Consider the following 18,180-nt stretch of genomic DNA (forward strand, 5'->3'; position numbering starts at 1 on the left):
GGTTTGTGTACATTCTAGGACCTTGTGGGTCTCTCCAGTGAACTCTCCTGTGAGGCTGGGAATTACTCCTCCCACAACTCCCACAGATTTTTACTGCTAGAGGTTTTGAGGCTTTATTTCTCAGCGCCAGAACCCTGGGTTGTGGGGTCTGTCTCTCTCCCCAGTTGTTCCTCCTGGTTATCCACATGTAAATGTGGGACCACCCATCTGCCAGCCTCCCCCTTGTTGCGCATTCTCTCTACCCTGGCTGCCCATCTCCACCCCTCCTACCTGACTGAATGGGTGTTTCTTCTTTAATTCCTTGGTTATGGGACTTCCATACAGTTCTATTTTCTGGTAGTTCTGGTTATTTTTTTTTTAATTTGTTGGTTCAAGGAGGCAAAATGTATCTACCTACACCTCTGGCTTGGCTGGAAGCCTCCTCCCCCTCCTCCTCCTCCCCCTTCTCCCCCTCCCCCTCCTCCCCTCCCCCACTCCTTCCCCTCTTCCCCCCTCCTCCTCCTCCTCCTCCCTCCTCCTCCCTCCTCTTCCCTCCTCCTCTTTCTTCTTTTCTCTGTCTCCCTCTCCCCACCCCCATCCCCTGACCTTGGTTAATTATGTTTAATTAATTTCACAAGTATTTACTAAATTTTTGGTAAATAAATCCATAATTACTGCGTAAGGCCACATGGAATTATGTACCCCACAAAGATGATTTCACAGTCTCGCTGCATAAAGTGGGGGACAGACATATACATATAAGACAATGATTTGAGGTGAAAGAGAAGCACATGCAAAGTAATTTGAGAAAATAAGGATAGGGATAATGGCTAACATAGACTGTTTACAATATGGTAGGCACTAGATTAAGAGCTTTACATAGATTTCCTCATTTAATCCTTACCACAGCCCTATGAGGAAGGAACTAGTATCATTCCCATTTTGTAGCTACTTTACTAGTTAACTCTGTCACCTAGCCAGTTAATGGCAGAACTAGGTTCTCGCTTCGGCCTGGTGTACTTTTCCCTCTCTCCACCTCTCCGAGTCCCATTTTGGATGCTCCTGAGCTGATCCCACCTGGTCTGTGAGCCTTCCCAGGAATACCTGTTTGGAGACAGTGGAACCCATTGGAGGTGCAGGTACCTCAACATCAGACATTCCTCCTCCACCATCTCTGCAAGTTCCCTCTGGACATGATAGGAAGGAGTTTTTTGTTTTCACACCCCCGCCCCAGAGGATTTATTTGCATGTCTCAGAAAGGGCTTCCCAGAAACAGACTCTAGAATAAGGATCCTCGTGCAAGTGATTTATTGAGGAAGTACTCAAAGGGGAAACCCGTGAGCAGAGTGGAAGAGGCATGACAGGAAAGGGGAGGAAGCTCAGCAGGGGACCTCTCAGGCATAGTTTCAGCTGTCCCCAGTGAGCTATGGAGGATTAGCCTAACTGCAGGCAATGAGCTGGGCTTTCACAGCCACCTGTCAGTGAAGGTACAACCTGCACATAAAGTCCCAGGCTTTCCTCTTGTGAAGGGAAAGAGCCCCAGTGGGCTTAGGACATTCCTGCAAAGAGGAGCTGCAGGCACCGGCTCTTGGTAGAGAAAGCACAAGGAGGAGGTTGCAGGACACTCATGTGCACACAGGGAGCCATGGAGATGCAGAGCACTGACCCTCCCTGCTATAGAGGGGTACACTGGAATCTCCATAGGGAAAGGAAGGGAAAGCTGACTGGACATGCCCTTCCCTCCTCCATCTGGTCTCATCCCACTTCAAGAAGTACTTTACTATTTACTGGATTGGCTACAATAACTTAAGAAGAGTGATAATCCTACAGGAAGTCTACCAAAAATAAATAGAAGTTATGTCCCAGGCACTGAGGGCCAAGCTGAAGGAGCCATTACCTATTATATAATGTCTATTGGGTGGTAGCTGTGTGGCATGCATTGTGTTAAAAAGCTGCCTGTGAACTGTCTTTCTTAATATTCACCCCTGGTTGTCTGAATCTAGAGCCCACACTCTTAATCACCTCCTTGTATATCTCTCTTTGTGATGAGGTATATCAGTCAGAGTTCATTCAGGGGAGTAGAGCCACCACACACATTGCAGAAATAAGGGAGTTATTAAAAGTATGGCCACTCAACTCTGGCTGGCGTGGTTCAGTGGATTGAGTACTAGCCTGTGAACCAAGAGGTTGCCAGTTTGATTCCCAAGGAAGGCATATGCCTGGGTTGTGGGCCAGGTCCCCATTTGGGGTGCATACAAGAGGTGTGAGAGGCAAATGATCCATGTTACTCTCTCGCATCGATGTTTCCTTCTCTTTCTCCCTTCCCCTCTCTCTAAAAATAAATAAACAAATNCTGCAAAGAGGAGCTGCAGGCACCGGCTCTTGGGAGAGAAAGCACAAGGAGGAGGTTGGAGGACACTCGTGTGCACACAGGGAGCCATGGAGATGCAGAGCACTGACCCTCCCTGCTATAGAGGGGTACACTGGAATCTCCATACGGAAAGGAAGGGAAAGCTGACTGGACATGCCCTTCCCTCCTCCATCTGGTCTCATCCCACTTCAAGAAGTACTTTACTATTTACTGGATTGGCTACAATAACTTAAGAAGAGTGATAATCCTACAGGAAGTCTACCAAAAATAAATAGAAGTTATGTCCCAGGCACTGAGGGCCAAGCTGAAGGAGCCATTACCTATTATATAATGTCTATTGGGTGGTAGCTGTGTGGCATGCATTGTGTTAAAAAGCTGCCTGTGAACTGTCTTTCTTAATATTCACCCCTGGTTGTCTGAATCTAGAGCCCACACTCTTAATCACCTCCTTGTATATCTCTCTTTGTGATGAGGTATATCAGTCAGAGTTCATTCAGGGGAGTAGAGCCACCACACACATTGCAGAAATAAGGGAGTTACTAAAAGTATGGCCACTCAACTCCGGCTGGCGTGGTTCAGTGGATTGAGTACCAGCCTGTGAACCAAGAGGTTGCCAGTTTGATTCCCAAGCAAGGCATATGCCTGGGTTGTGGGCCAGGTCCCCATTTGGGGTGCTTACAAGAGGTGTGAGAGGCAAATGATCCATGTTTCTCTCTCACATCGATGTTTCCTTCTCTTTCTCCCTTCCCCTCTCTCTAAAAATAAATAAACAAATAAGTAATCTTTAAAAAGAGAAATGAGACTACTCCAAGGTGAGAAGAGCTGGGGAAGTAGAGGTCAGGAGGGAATTGTGGGATAATTAGAGAGGAGTCACTAAAGTCTCAGGGACTAGCTGAGATGTATCTGCAGGTGTATCTGTCTGTCACAGTATCTGACAACACAGATCTCCCCAGAGGAGTTGATGAGGCTCCCACATACCTTCCAAATACCACTAGGTCCTCTTTTGGTCAACTCTAACTCACAGCCAGCCCTATGAGGAGGGGATTCTGTAAGTGTACTGCCTAGCCTCACCAGCTTGAGTTAGCATAATCCAGTGTTAGGATGGTCAGTGATGTAGGCTGTGAAAAAATTCACAAAGAGAAGAAAATGTAAAGAATAAGGTTTTTATTCACTCTCCAAGAAAGGAGAGGGGCCTGGTGTGGAGTGACACACCAGCACTGAGGGGTGGGGCTTGAGTTTTCACTGGATTATAATTGGATTAAAAAGGGTGAGGAGGCTGCTGTTGTGTGGCCCCTGGGCTGTTAGGACATTGTAACAGGGGCTGCAGTTTATTCCAATGTTTTCTTTTACCTGTGGCTATGGGGAACAGTTTGCTCTGTTCTTGCTTCCAGTTATTCCCAGTCCTGAGGACATAAACTCAGATGAGTAACATGGCAGTCAGGTGTAACCAGGTCACAGGCCTGCTAGGCAAATGGTGCCACAATAGCAAATGGCTCTGGCTTGACCCTTTCATCCAGCACATCAGAATTTTTTTTATGTAGATGACAATATAACTGACCAGACATCCAAGCAGCAGAGGAAAGTCAGGGTCTCATTTTTAACACCTGCATAAGCATTTTTGTATATATGAGTCAGTATTTTATTTGTCACAATAGCACTTACAACATTTGAAAATAATAATTTCTTCAGAACTGTACTCCATGGACTAAGCAGGGTGCATGGTACGTAGTACATGCTCAGTAAATACTGGATGGAGGAATGATACTGAATGGCTAGAGTTCATGTAGGACAATCAGCTCTTACCCATAAACTCCTGCAGATATCTGACAATCCTTCACAAGCAGGAAATGGACCCATTCCTCCAGGCAAGTGCGACATAATTCTGCGTACCGAGTTGCCACTAACTTTCTGACCTCTGGCCCTCACCTGAGGTAGGATGACAACACCCTGTTTACCCCCATCTAGAAGGAACTGGTCACCATCCTTTTTAGGTGTCTTTCTTGCTCACAACGATCCCTTTGTTTTTATTTTTTTAAATATATTTTATTAATTATGCTATTACAGTTGTCCCATTTCCCCACCTTCACTCTCCTCCACCCCGCACACCCTCTCCCACCCACATTCCCCCCCCTTTAGTTCATGTCCATGTGTCGTAAGTTCTTTAGCTTCTACATTTCCCACACTATTCTTGCCCTCCCCACGTCTATTTTCTACCTACTGTCTACGCTACTTATTTTCTGTACCTTTTCCCCCTCTTTCCTCCTCCCACTCCCCTGTTGCTAACCCTCCATGTGATCTCCTTTTCTGTGGTTCTGTTCCTGTTCTAGTTATTTGCTTAGTTTGCTTTTGTTTTAGGTATGATTGTTAATAACTGTGAGTTTGCTGTCTTTTTATTGTTCATGTTTTTCATCTTCTTTTTCTCAGATAAGTCCCTTTAACATTTCATTATAATAAGGGCTTGGTGATAATGAACTCCTTGGATTTGACCTTATCTGAGAGCACTTTATCTGTCCTTCCATTCTAAATGAAAGCTTTGCTGGATAGAGCAATCTTGCATGTAGGTCTTTGGATTTCATGACTTGGAATACTTCTTTCCAGCCCCTTCTTGCCTGTAAGGTCTCTTTTGAGAAATCAGCTGACAGTCTGATGGGAACTCCTTTGTAGGTAACTGTCCCTTTATCTCTTGCTGTTTCTAGGATTCTCTCCATCATTTTAATCTTGGCTAATGTAATTATGATGTGCCTTGGTGTGTTCCTTCTTGGGTCCACCTTCTTTGGGACTCTCTGAGCTACGTGGATTTCCTGGAAGTCTATTTCCTTTGCCAGATTGGGGAAGTTCTCCTTTATTATTTGTTCAAATAAGTTTTCCACTTGTGCTCTTCCTCTTCCCCTGCTGGTATCCCTCTAATTTGGATGTTGGAATGTTTAAAGATGTCCTGGAGGTTCCTAAACCCCTCCTCATTTTTTTGAATTCTTGTTTTTTCATTCTTTTCTGTTTGGTTGTTCCTTTCTTCCTTCTGTTCCACTACATTGATTTGAGTCCCAGTTTTCTTCCCATCACTATTGGCTCCCTGTGCATTTTCCTTCATTTCACTTAGCATAGCCTTCATTTTTTCATATAATTTGCGACCAGAATCAACAAGTTCTGTGAGCATCCTGATCACCAGTATTTTGAATTGTGCATCTGGAAGGTTGGCCATCTCTTGGTCACTTAGTTATAATTGCTATGGAGTTTTGATCTGTTCTTTAATTTGGGCCATTTTTTTTTGTCTTGTTGTACCTGTTATGTATGAGGGGTGGAGCCTTAGGTGTTCACCAGGGTGGGGCAACCCAGTCACTGGGTTGTGATGCTTTATGTGGTGGTGGGGTCAGAGAGGGAACAATGGCAGTTGTTCCTCTCTCTGTCAGATGTCAGTCCCCTCCACCACTTCCTCCAAGCAAACTGGACCCTTCTGGTGCTGATTCCCAGTGGGTGGGCTTGTGTACATTCTAGGACCCTGTGGGTCTCTCCAATGGACTCTCCTGTGAGGTTGGGAGTATCTCCCAGCACCTCAACCCCCACAGGTGTTTTCACCCAGTGTTTTGAGGCTTTATTTCCCAGCGCTGGGGCCCTGGGTTGACTGGTCTGTCTCGCTCCCCAGTTTGTGGTTTATCTGCGCACAAACGTGGGACTGCCCAGTCAGCCAGCCGCCTTGCGCACAGTGCCTCGCTTCACAATCGCTGCCTCACTGGGTCTGCCCGTTGCCACCCCGTACCCTGTGTCTGCCAGCCATGCCATCCTGCATGCCCAGGGTGTCTTGCATGCCCAGGGTGCCACCGCTTTCTGTGCTGTGATCCCTTTCTGCCCAGCCGCCTGACTCCACCCTTCCTACCAGTCTGGATGAATATGTCTATCTCTTAACTCTTTGGTTGTCTAACTTCCATACAGTTCAATTTTCTGTCAGTCTGGATGTTGTTTTGTTTCCAAATTGTCTTTGTCCTTATTTTGGTTGTGCAAGGAGGCACAATGTGTCTACCTACACCTCCATCTTGGCTGGAAGTCCCCTTAATTTTTGTAAAGGTTTCTAATTTTTTTAATTTTTTCTAATTTATTTATGTTTAGAGAGAGGAGAATGGAGGGAGAAAGAGAGGGAGAGAAACACCAATGTGAGAAACATCTATTGGTTGACTATTTTATGTGCTCCCAACTGGGGACTGAACCTCAATCCAGGCATGGGCACCAACCAGGAATCAACCGGGTGGCCTTTTCCTTTGCAGGATGACACCCAACCAATACAGCCACATGGGTCAGGGAACAAAGATCCTTTTAATTGCCCTTCTTACCCCATATACAGGTGGGGACCTAACACTTCTGTTTGTTCCATGGAACCCTATCTTTTGGGCACAGCTGGGCCAATCAATTTCTCTCTTCTGAGAATTTGGAATTAAGACCCAGAAAGATATTAAATTTTTATGCATGGTATACCATAATAAAAGAAGCATAAAGAAATGAAGGGGAATAGAAGAATTATCACTAATATTAAGATAAATGACAGGCAATTCAGGCAAAAGCATTTAGTTTCTTACTTTATACAATACATCAAAAATAAAGCTTTTAGAAGCAAGAAACAGAGAGAAAACACTCAGACAGGACTCATATGCAAAATATATAATGAACAATAACAGTGAGTAAAAGACAGTAGAAAAATAGGCACAGGATTTGAATAGGTCCTTTAAAACAAAGGTTACTAAAATGGTCAATAAATGTAGGAAAAGGTGTCTCCCTTCATTACTCATCAGGAAAATGTGAAATAAAACTCTAAGAAGATACCATTATGTACAGCAGAATGAATAAAATGAAAAAAACTGACAATACCAACTGTTGGTAAGAATGTGGAACCAGAGCATGCGCTCAGTCACTGCTGGTTCAGTGTCAACTGGTACGATCACTGTGGAACTATTTCTTATTTAGGAGTATTTACTAAAGTTGAACACACAAATAGCCTATCACACAGCAATTACGCTCATAAGTATCTACCCAAGAAAATGGACTATTTATTTTTACCATAATACATATTTAATAATATTCATAGCAATGCTATTCATACTAACCCAAATCTAGAAACTCTCAATAGTAGAATGGATAAAAAACATTGTGGTAGGGTGACATAGTGAAATACTACCCAGCAATGAGAATGAATAAACTACAACTACAGGTATAATACATAGAAATCTCACAGATATTATGTTGAATGAAATTAGTACTCACTATATAATTTCATTTCTATAAGGACTAGGCAAAACTAACCTCTGCTGTTAGAACTCAGGCTACCGATTACCTTTTGGTGGGGGAGGGGTGGTACCCGGCTAGAAAATGGATTGTGGGGATGCTGGCAGTGCTCTGTTTCTTCATGTGAATCCAGGCAACGAAGGTATGTGTTCAGTTTATGAAATTTCTCATTAAGCTGCACTTATGATACACGCTCTTTTCTTCACTACTATACTTCACTAAAGTTTTTTAAAAATAGTTACTAAGGAGCCAGTTAGTTCCCTGTCTGCACGTAAATCTGCTGACAACTTCCTCATGTAACCTTCAGAGAGACCCGAGGGCAATGAAGCAGTGAAAATATGGGGGCCCAGAGACCCCCATATTTGGATGAATATTTTCCAAGTCTGGGTTTACATGGATAAAAAATGTAAGTAGTAATTTTACACAGAGGTGGCTGTGGAAGGAGGGAGGGAGGGATGGGACAGACTTCAGCGCTCCACCCAGGTTATCCTAAATAAATTTACGATCTATTTTTTAAATAACGTTTTTAATATATAAATGTCACTTCAACCATTAATATAAACATCAATATAGGGAAAAGGAGTTGATTTCCAGGTTGTGCCTGCTATGCAAACAGCCTCAAGACAGGTGTCCCAGCTACTGACCTCTCCCCACCCCTTCGCACCCAGGTGGCTGTTTCCTAAGAGCTCCCACCTCAGAGTGGGGCCTGAACGCGGGTTTGCCTGCTGCCTCTATTGGTTTAAGCGTGAAAGGTGTAAGCACCCCCTGACAACATGTCATCAATCTGAGGTCGTTGAGACATTTGCGTGCGGCAGGACAAAGCCAATCAGGGCCTCACCCAATGGCAGCAGCTCAGAACCGGCCCTGCTCCTCTGCAGAGAAGTTGTCCACCGACGGGCCACCAGTTTCGCACACCAGCTTGTTAGCTGCTCTCTCTACCCAGGCTCTTCCTTTTACAAACCCCATTCAGAATCCCATCAGTTCACACCCGCCCCTCTCCTCATCCCCGCTGTTGTTCACGCCCACAGAACCCAATCTATCAAGTTTAAACCCGTTCCAGTCACATCCGAGCCTCCACCCACTTTATTCTAATAGGATTTTTGGCTACTGTGCAAATCGGTTGAGCGAACGTTTATTTATTCACTCAAGAGACAAAGTAAAAGGTGGGATATTATCGAATTCTTTTGTTGCTTTATTAAATAATGTTCCAGCACTGTGCTGCTGCGTTGCAGGGAATGGGAAAAAGTTAATTTGTGTAATTTATCACTTTGCATCATTTTCCTACTTAAAACAGTCCAATTTAATAAACACCAGACTACAAACGCCTGGGGGAAAAAATAGCTTGTTTGAAATTACAATCATTTTGATTTGTCTTTACTTATTAAAATTATTTTAAATGTATAAAAATGCAAAGGTGATGGAATTATTATAATTTTTTGAACTGTTATTTTCCAATGAGCAAAGGTTAATCACGCCATTGCAAGTCCAGTTATCAGCAAACTTTTCCTCATCCCAAGCTAGACTTTCTCACAACGCTACTCCACAAACAACGCGAGAACAAAGAGGTCCCTTTAGCCCCACCTTCTCAGTCAGATCCACCCCACCCACTTCCTGCCCTACCGTCTCTGACGTCAGAGGTGCGCCGAAGCGCGTGGGCGGTGGTAGCAGGAGCGGAAGTGCTCTCGGCGGAAGAGCTGGTTGCGCGGTTACTGGGTAGGATGGTCTCAGGCAGGCAATTTGTAAAGCTGCTGCGCGCGCTCTGCAGTTCCATGTCTCAGACCCGCCTTGAGGGCATGCCCCTCTCCAGGGGCCTTCACGCGGGGCGCGAGCCCCGAAGGCTCTCCATCGAAGGCAACATTGGTAAGGGCTGGAAAGAGGCTGCCAAGCCTTGGCCTCCGCTGAGCAGGTGTCTGAAAGGTTGGGAAAGGGAGCCGGCCCCGGAACCCCTCCCCTCCTCCTTACCTCCTCCCCAGGTCTAGTGCGGCGGGGCTGCTAGTCCTGAGCTGCCAGGGCCGTTCACATCCCAAAATGCCCTGTGGACCTCTCTCTCTTTGATATTTAGAACGCCCTTTCTCATTACTGCCCCATAGGGACGTAAGAGCCACCAGTTTGTAGATAGGCCAAGAAGAGTTCGACTAGCTTGTAGGAATAGAGCTAAATGAAAGCGACAGGAAGCTCAAAGTAACTTCTTTGTTCGAGGGTTATCATATTTAGGAAAACGCAAAACACAAAAGGATGCCTATTTAAAATAGGTCTTCAGATAAGGAATAATTTCTTAGTGCAGTTGTGTGCCATGCAATGTTTGGGACACACGCTAAAAAACATCATTGTGTGTAACTGGGCGTCCTGCATTTTATCTGGCCATTCCACCCTAAGAGAGTTCTTTACCTTCAGTCATTCGGGCACCACCTTCACTATTTTTGCCATGTTTCTGTTAGTTCCACTGTAAATTATTAACGTTTTTCTTAAAAAGAAACTCACTTTTTAACCTTAAAAACATGTATTAAGTTAAAAACTGTTAAAGAGCACACAGAAACTCAGTATCTTAAAAAGTAGTTAAAAACCGAATGAAAGCAAAACATTTTGGTTTAATGTTACTAAATTCTGACTTGATACTTTTTTACCTGCAAACTTACTGAGACCCAGAAGAGGATTAGCAGCAGTGTTCAGTGTGGAAGGCGCACTAGCAGTAAACTGAGAATTTCTCCATTTATTCATTCATCCAGTAACCCTTTGAGCCATGTCTACATGCCAGCACTGTTGGTGGCCCAGAGGGTACAGCAGTGAACAGAACAAATATCTGTTCTCGTGGAACTTAGGTAGAGGGAGACTGACAATGAACAACATAAATTAAGCAAAGTAAACCATATAATAGTAGTAATGAGTGTGATGAAAATTCAGGGATTGAAGAAAGTTGCAATTTTAAGGATAATCAAGACAGGACTTTGAAGGTGACATTTGAGCCAAACCCTGAAGAAGGTGAGGGAGTCAACCCTGTGGATAATTGGGAGGAGAATCTTCCAGGCAGAGAGAGGATGGAGTGCAAAGGCCCTGAGACAGAAAGTGTGTTCAGGGAATAGGAGAGAAGCCATTGTGGCTGGAGTGCAGTGAGCAAGAGGGAGAGTGGGAGAAGGGAAGGTCAGAAGGGAAGGGGTGGCCATACCTGATACAGGCTTTGTAGTCCTTGATGCGTTTTTATGCTGAGTAAGGTGAGAAGCCGTTGGAAGGTTGGGATAGTCAAGTGATGTGATTTGACTTGTTATAAAAAGATCAGTCTGGCACGTATGTTGAAGGTAGAAAGTGTCAGGAGGTTATTGAAATGGTGAGTTTCAGTGAGTTGGACCAGGATGGTAATAGGGGAGGTGGTGAGAAGTGATTGGATTCTAGTACGTTGTAAGGTAGGGCTAACTAGATTTGTTAACAGATAAATGTGGAGTGAGATAAAGAGAGGGTTCAGTGCTGACTGCAGTCATTTTGGCCCGAGTAACTTGAAAAATGGATTTTCTTCAGTGGAGGAGAATGGGAAGAACAGATTTGAGGCAGGGAGTGGTTTCAAGATTTTGTTTTTAGGAATGTTGGGTTTTTGTGTGGTGGTTAGATATCTAAGTGGAGTTGTTGAATGGGCAGTCGGATATGTGAGCTTGGAGTTCAGAGTCTCCCCAGACTGGAGTTATGAATATAGTATGAATTTACATCCAGGAGACCTTGTGTGTTGATGGAAAGGACCAAGCCCTGCATCTGCAAATGCTAAAGAGATTGGGGAGATGGGGAGGAACTAGCAAAAGACACTGAGAAGGAATCCAGCCACTGAAAAACCAAAAGAGAATGATATCCTGGAAGTCAGCTGAACCTGTTTGAGGGAGGGAATCATCAACTGTGTGATGCTCTCTTAATGGAGCTCTTTGGTGAACTTGGACAATTTTTAGGAGCGATAAAGGTGAAAGTCTGATTGGCAGAGGTTCAAGGAGAATGGGAAGTAAGGAATTGGAGACAGTGGGTTATGCAGCGGTTTGGAAGCTTTCTTAGAAAGGAAAGACATGGGTGGTAACTGAAATGGGAAGAGGGTTTTAGACCTTTTTTTGTAAGAGAAATGATATATTTGTAAGCTGGCGGAAATGTTCTGGTAGAGAGGGAGACAGTGGAGAAACAGGAGAGAGGATAGAATTGCTGGAGTGATGTTAGTAAGCAAGAAGGAATGGAACCTATAGACCAAGCGGAGCAAGGCTGGTTTTAGCTGGAGGCACAGTTCATTTCTGATAATGGAGAGCATGGCAAATAAGTGGGTACTGACTTAAGTAGATGTAGTGGGAACTTAGGAAAGGTCATTTGGTTGTGTATGTTTTCTCGGGGAAATGGAAAAGAGTGAGTATGGGGAGCGTGGAAAGTCATGAAATTCCAGTGAGTGAAAGGGAGAAATATAGACTTACTGGGTGGCACTAAGGACCCATCTGGACTTTGTAGTCAAGAATTTAAAGTGGGACCAGTCACCTTGGCGATGTGTGTTTCTCTAGCCAGATCAGAAACATTGAGAGAAAGGAGAAGGGAGGGTCCTGCTACCTGCCTGATGGTGTTATCAAAGATGTTCTGTACTGTACTTTGAGAAATATGCCCTCAAAGGAAGCTCTACCTTAGAGAGGTACAGAGTACTTTACAAAATAAGTGCTTCAGACAGGCCATCAGGTGAGGTGTGAGCTGCTATCCCGATTTTCCTGACCTTTGCTTCTTAACATTTCCAGATTGCTATGCTTCTTTCTGGCTTTCTTATGTAACCACAGCTCACTGAGTGTGTCCTAGGAAGGGGAACTCATGTGTGATACAACTCCTGTCCTTTAAGGAGCTCACAGGCAAGTGAAAGAAGCCAACTTCTAAACATGATTTCTATACCATGTGATGAGTGCCATGTTTGGGCATGGAAACTTGGAATCTCAAGGGTAGGGATTCCCAAGGGGGGAAAGAGGAAGGGTGTTCCAGGCATAGGAAGTATCTTTGCCAAAGCAAAGCCTGAAGAAATGTGTAGTTTTAATAACAGAGAGGGAGTGGGCTTGGAGTTTAAAGGGCCTGTGAGAGGATGCCAGAACAAGAGGCTGGAAGGATAGGGTTTGCCAGATGCTGAACTTCCTTGTGGGCCGTGCAAGGATTTTGTCTGTAGGCAGTGAGAGGCTACTGAAGACTTCAGGCCGATGTGCTGTGACTATATTAATTTTAAAAAGAAAATTGGCTAGAATGAGCAAATAGGAAGAAAGGGCCATAAAGCTGGTACTTTCTTTGCATGTCTTGTGTGCTGTAGTACTCATAATGCCTTGCACGCGTTTGGTTGAATGATTAAATAAAAAGTTTGTAGTAGATAGACTAATTTCGTGGCTCTTATGGTAGTTGGAAGGAGGAAGATGCAGGCTTGCACAGGGGAATGGAGAGGCAGAGAAGTAAGTGCTGGTTTGTGAGAGATTTTTAGGATGATAGGCCTTGGTAGCCACTTGAAGGTGAGGGATAAGGAGACATAGAAGATGGCAATGAGGTTTATACTTTGGACACTGACTCTGAAAACTGAGGATGGGAGTAAAAGAAGAAGAAATCTGGGAAGAGAGATGTACAGGGGCCAGCAAAAATAACGCCCCCTGTTTCATTACAAACTTATTCCAAAATCATAAGCATGTAATCCTGTAACATAACATCACACTCAGTCACACCATAAGATATTTTAGGTGGAGTGTTCAAATTGCTGTCCATTGGGAGGGTACGAGACATAGGCGTACCCTCCCAACCACTCTCAAGCAGGTGTTACTTCTGCTGAACCCTGTATTTTATATGAAATGCCTCTGAGACATACAGAGATAGGTGTTCTGAAGTAGGTTAGAATATGTGCCTGGAGTCAGAAGAGTTGGAAGCTGAGATTTTCCATATGGAAGGTGTTGACTGTGGGGTGATTGTCGAAGCCTTGGAAGTAACTGCAGTTGCCCAAGGACAGCGACTAACAAGTGGACTGGGATTCTTTAATCTGGCGCTCTCTATATTTCCTGTTACTCTCCATCACCCCACTCACTCTGATGACTCTCCCCAGAGAAAATTAGTCACTGCCTCCTCTGTATGCTCTCATAACATTTTGTACCCACAACTGCTGTAGCACTTGAGTCCTGTGGAGACTGTTTGCAACATTTAACATCTTCCCTGATCTGGCCACTTAGTGTCTTGTTCATCTTTCTGTCATCAGAACCTGCCCCACTTCCTGACCCATTGTACTCATTCAATGTTTGCCAGATGCTTTTGAATCCTATGCTGTGATACCCATATGGGAGTTAGTCATTGGTACCCACAAAGGAAATATTTTAAACTGATAGTATAATCAAATGAGTTATTTGGTTCTCTAATCACAGGTGGCATCATTAAATCAGAATGAGAATGTTCACGTGTTTTTCCCATTCAGGAAACATGAACAGAGCAAGGTGAGCCCCTGTCCTAACTGAAGTTAGATATCTTTAGAGTGGCTTTTTAAAAGATTTTATTTATTTTTAGAGAGAGGAGAAGGGAGGAAGAAAGAGGGAGAGAAGCATCAATCAGTTGCCTCTCAAACACCCCCAACTGGGGACCTGGTCCGAAACCCAGACATGAGCTCTGACCAGCAGCCTTTCGGGTAGTAGGCCACACCAGCCAGGGCTGGAGTAGCTTTTCTTGTACTGTAGTTCTCCTTCTCTACATCTTGCTATGTTGACCCTGCAGATGTGGATAGCAGCACCTGGCTGGTAGAGCAGCACGTATAAAGGAAATGAGTCAGTGAAGTAACAACTAACAGCATCTAGCATGAGTTGTGAAGCCATAGGCCTTTGTGGTTGTAAGTGAAAAGCTTTATACCTAGACTTCCTTAAGATCTAAAAAATAAAATACCTAGCCTATCTTTTTAAAGTATATTCTTCACTAAAGTGTAGTATCACCTTCCAAATCCAGTTATTTTATGATTACAAACTTAAATTGAAGAAAGGAGTGTTCTTTGAAATATTGTCAGTGAGTCATCTCAGACTATTCTTACTTTGATTTGAAAGATCCCACCAGGAAAGAGGAAGCTATTTTGTACTTTTGCAGTGTAGAGACTGGGACGTAAAGCAATGGAGAGTTTCCCTATACCATGTGTCCTCTGGCATTCAAGGTTAGTGATTTAAGACCACTAATACACATCTTTAACTTTTATTGAGTATAAATAGTTGGGCAAAGAATCCTGGGGGTGGGAAAGTGACCAGTTTATTCCAAACATCGTGAATTGGAGTCTGCTGTGATCCAACTCATTCCATGCATCCATCGCCATTCTTTGTACCTGGCTAGATACTCAGGGGGTAAAGAGACTAAAGTCAGTCTGTGTCTTCAAAAAGTGAGCCTCCAGCCTAGCTGGAGAGATCGATGAGTCAACAACAATTACAGTGTAAAACCTTGGTAAACTAGAGCAGGCAGTAATTGTCTTTGCCTAGAGATGGAGGAGGTGGAGACAGTTGGAGAAGGCGACAATGAAAGGATGAATCAGCTAGTGGGCAGGGCGGGGAGGAGGGCGTTCCAGATCAGGAAGGGTTTTGGGGAGAATGGATGAGTTTGGGATGTACTCGGAAATGGTGAGAATGGGTGTTTTTTGTTTGTTTTGGTTTTTTTTGTAAACATAGTTTCCCATGAAAAAGATTCAGGGCAAAAATGTACTAAGTTTCGTTTCAGTTGCTGCATGTTTTTTTAAAGTTTTCCCAGAATGGCTATAGTCTCAGAGCCTATGTGATCCTGGATACTTAGATTCAGGACTGAAGTATAAGTCCCTAAAGGGCAGGATCTCAGTCTAGTCCATCATTTTACCTGTAGTACCTACCACTTAGTAGCTGCATTGATTGATTGGATGACTGAGTGAATGAATGCAGCATCAAATGAAGTTGCTGAAATGAAGTCTTTCATTTTCTTTGAAGAATTTTTGTTTAAAGATAGACAGTTTTATATTTATGGCCATTGGTTGGTTGGTTTGTTTTGTATAAAGTTTCAGAAGTGGATTTTTCCTGTTTTTCATTTTGTTTTAGAGAAGAAAATGCTTGGAAATGATATATTTAAGAGGCTCCCATGAGATACAGCTGTATTACACTTAAAGTAATAGATTATTTGGGGTGTTACATCAGGTACTGTCTTACTACTAGATTTTAGCATAATGTTGTTATAGCAGGTGTTGTAGTGCATAGAAAAATTTGTAGGAGGAAGAAACCATGATTTAGAAATAAGATGAACATTAGCAGTGGAACTCTTTGGTCCAGCAGGTGGAATGACAATTCCAGTGCTAATAAAAATCAACATGTTGAGGTAATGTACTCTGAAAAAGTAGCTCCCACCCCTTTTCAAGTCATGGCACATCAAGTAAGGTACAAGGATAGCCAAGGCCCCAAGGGAAGGTTTGGTGCTGAGATCTGGTAACTCCCAAATTTTATGATATTAAAAAGTATAGTGAAAGGTAACAATGAAGCTGGGATATAATTAAATTGCAATAATGCTGTTATAAGAAGCTGGTGCTTTGCATAGAGATCAAATGAAAGAATTTGTCGGTTTGCCCAGTTTGACGTGGAGAGGATTGGCTTTCGGTGGGTGTGAGTGTTCTGGTCATGAGGGGGAGGCCGGTGTTGCAGTGGAGAACCAGCCAGCACCACCAGAAACACCACAGGGAAGTCCCTGGGAACGCTTTAGAAACATTTATCTTTAAAAATCAAAACCCAAGCAGGAAGAAAAAACTATTATGATGAGGTATCACAGCACTAAAAAAAGTTATGTTGTGTCTGGTTTTAATATAAACATGTAACTTCGAATTTTTTTTTAATTATTATTTCATATGTGTGGATGGTGCCTGACACAGCCGAGTTCCACTGCAATGCAGTGGAAGAAATTCTGCACTGTGGTAAATGACCCAGGTTCTTCAAGCCCCACAGCAACACGGATGGCACAACTCTTGGGACCTCCCACCACCACTTACTGCCATCCTTTGCTGAAGCCATGTTCTGATTACTAACCTGGCTTCTAGGAGCTTCGGAATGGGGAACAGGGGCAGGGTGGAGGTGTTGCTCTGGTGTGATTGTTCCAGTCATTGGAACTGTGTATTTCCCATTACATCTGATTTGTTGGTATTCCGGGCTTTGTGTGTTTAAATGGCATGAGTCAGTTTCTGAAAGTCCTGACTGCTCTTGGATGAACTAATAGTGTATGATCTCAGAGGTAAAGTTGGCATTCCCTAACCTACAGGGCCCTTTCCATATGCAGTAGTTTCTGCAGTAATTGTTTTTCTTTTTTAATGGTTGTGTGCATGTCTTTTTTTTTTTAATTGATTTTAGTGAGAGAAAGCTAATGAGAAACATTGACTTGTTCCACTTACTTATGCATTTATTGGTTGCTTTATGTATGTGCCCTGACCAGGGATCAAATGCTCAACCTTGGCTGATGACACACCAACCAAGTGAGGTACCTGGCCAGGGCCAAAGTTGACTTTAATTTTTAATAATTTTAACAGTTATTCAGTATCACTCAGATAACAATTACCTTCATCTTTTCATATTAATTAAAATAGCTTTTCAGGTGATAGATAGCAGGGAGCATGTTTTAGACTTAAATCAACAACATGCAATCTAAATATTGACCATCTTTGCCAGATATTTTTTAAAAGATTTTATCCGTTTATCTTTAGAGGGGAAAGGAAGGCAATATTGAGAGAAATATCAATGTGTGGTTGCCTCTCGTGAGTCCCTGCTGAGAACTGGCCCACAACCCAGGCACGTGCCCTGACTGGGAATCGAACTGCAGTTGTTTGGTTCATAGGCCTGCGCTCAATCCACCGAGCTACACTACACCAGCCAGGGCTTTGCCAGATATTTTTTTAAATTTTATTTTTAATATATTTTATTGATTATGCCATTACAGTTGTCCCATTCCCCCCCTTCATTCCCCTCCACCCTGCATACCCCCTCCCGCCATGCTCCCCCTTTAGCTTATGTCCATGTGTCACAAGTTCTTTAGATTCTACATTTCCCATACTATTCTTGCTCTCCCCCCCATCTATTTTCTACCTACAATCTATGCTACTTATTCTCTGTACCTTCTCCCCACTTCTCTTCCTCCCACTCCCCTGTTGCTAACCCTTAATGTGATCTCCAGTTCTATGGTTCTACTCCTAATCTAGCTGTCCTCTTAGTTTGCTTTTGTTTTAGGTGTGATTGTTAATAACTGTGAGTTTGCTGTCTTTTTATTGTTCATGTTTTTCATCTTCTTTTTCTCAGATAAGTCCCTTTAACATTTCATTATAGTAAGGGCTTGGTGATAATGAACTCCTTGAATTTGACCTTATCTGAGAGCACTTTATCTGTCCTTCCATTCTAAATGAAAGCTTTGCTGGATAGAGCAATCTTGGCTGTAGGTCTTTAGATTTCATGACTTGGTATACTTCTTTCCAGCCCCTTCTTGCCTGTAAGGTCTCTTTTGAGAAATCAGCTGACAGTCTGATGGGAACTCCTTTGTAGGTAACTGTCCCCTTATCTCTTGCTGTTTCTAGGATTCTCTCCATCATTTTCATCTTG

The 18,180-nt window shown here is 43.4% G+C and overlaps 1 protein-coding gene across 3 annotated transcripts in view; it reads left to right on the forward strand.

Moving 5' to 3' along the window:
• Nucleotides 1-9,252: 9,252 nt before the first annotated feature.
• Nucleotides 9,253-18,180, forward strand: part of DGUOK (deoxyguanosine kinase) — a 39,849-nt gene continuing 30,921 nt past the window's right edge. Inside the window, exon 1 of one of the 3 annotated variants that reach the window (XM_037064852.1) lies at nt 9,253-9,478. In XM_037064852.1, coding sequence (XP_036920747.1) covers nt 9,337-9,478 — 142 coding nt within the window. In that variant the 5' untranslated portion in view covers nt 9,253-9,336. The remainder of the gene's footprint in view (nt 9,479-18,180) is intronic. The other 2 variants (XM_037064853.1, XM_037064854.1) reach the window with 2 other exon arrangements.

This window comes from Sturnira hondurensis, unplaced genomic scaffold, assembly GCF_014824575.4.
Source record: "Sturnira hondurensis isolate 20B ecotype Veracruz unplaced genomic scaffold, ASM1482457v3 Scaffold0015596, whole genome shotgun sequence".
Classification (NCBI taxonomy): domain Eukaryota; kingdom Metazoa; phylum Chordata; class Mammalia; order Chiroptera; family Phyllostomidae; genus Sturnira; species Sturnira hondurensis.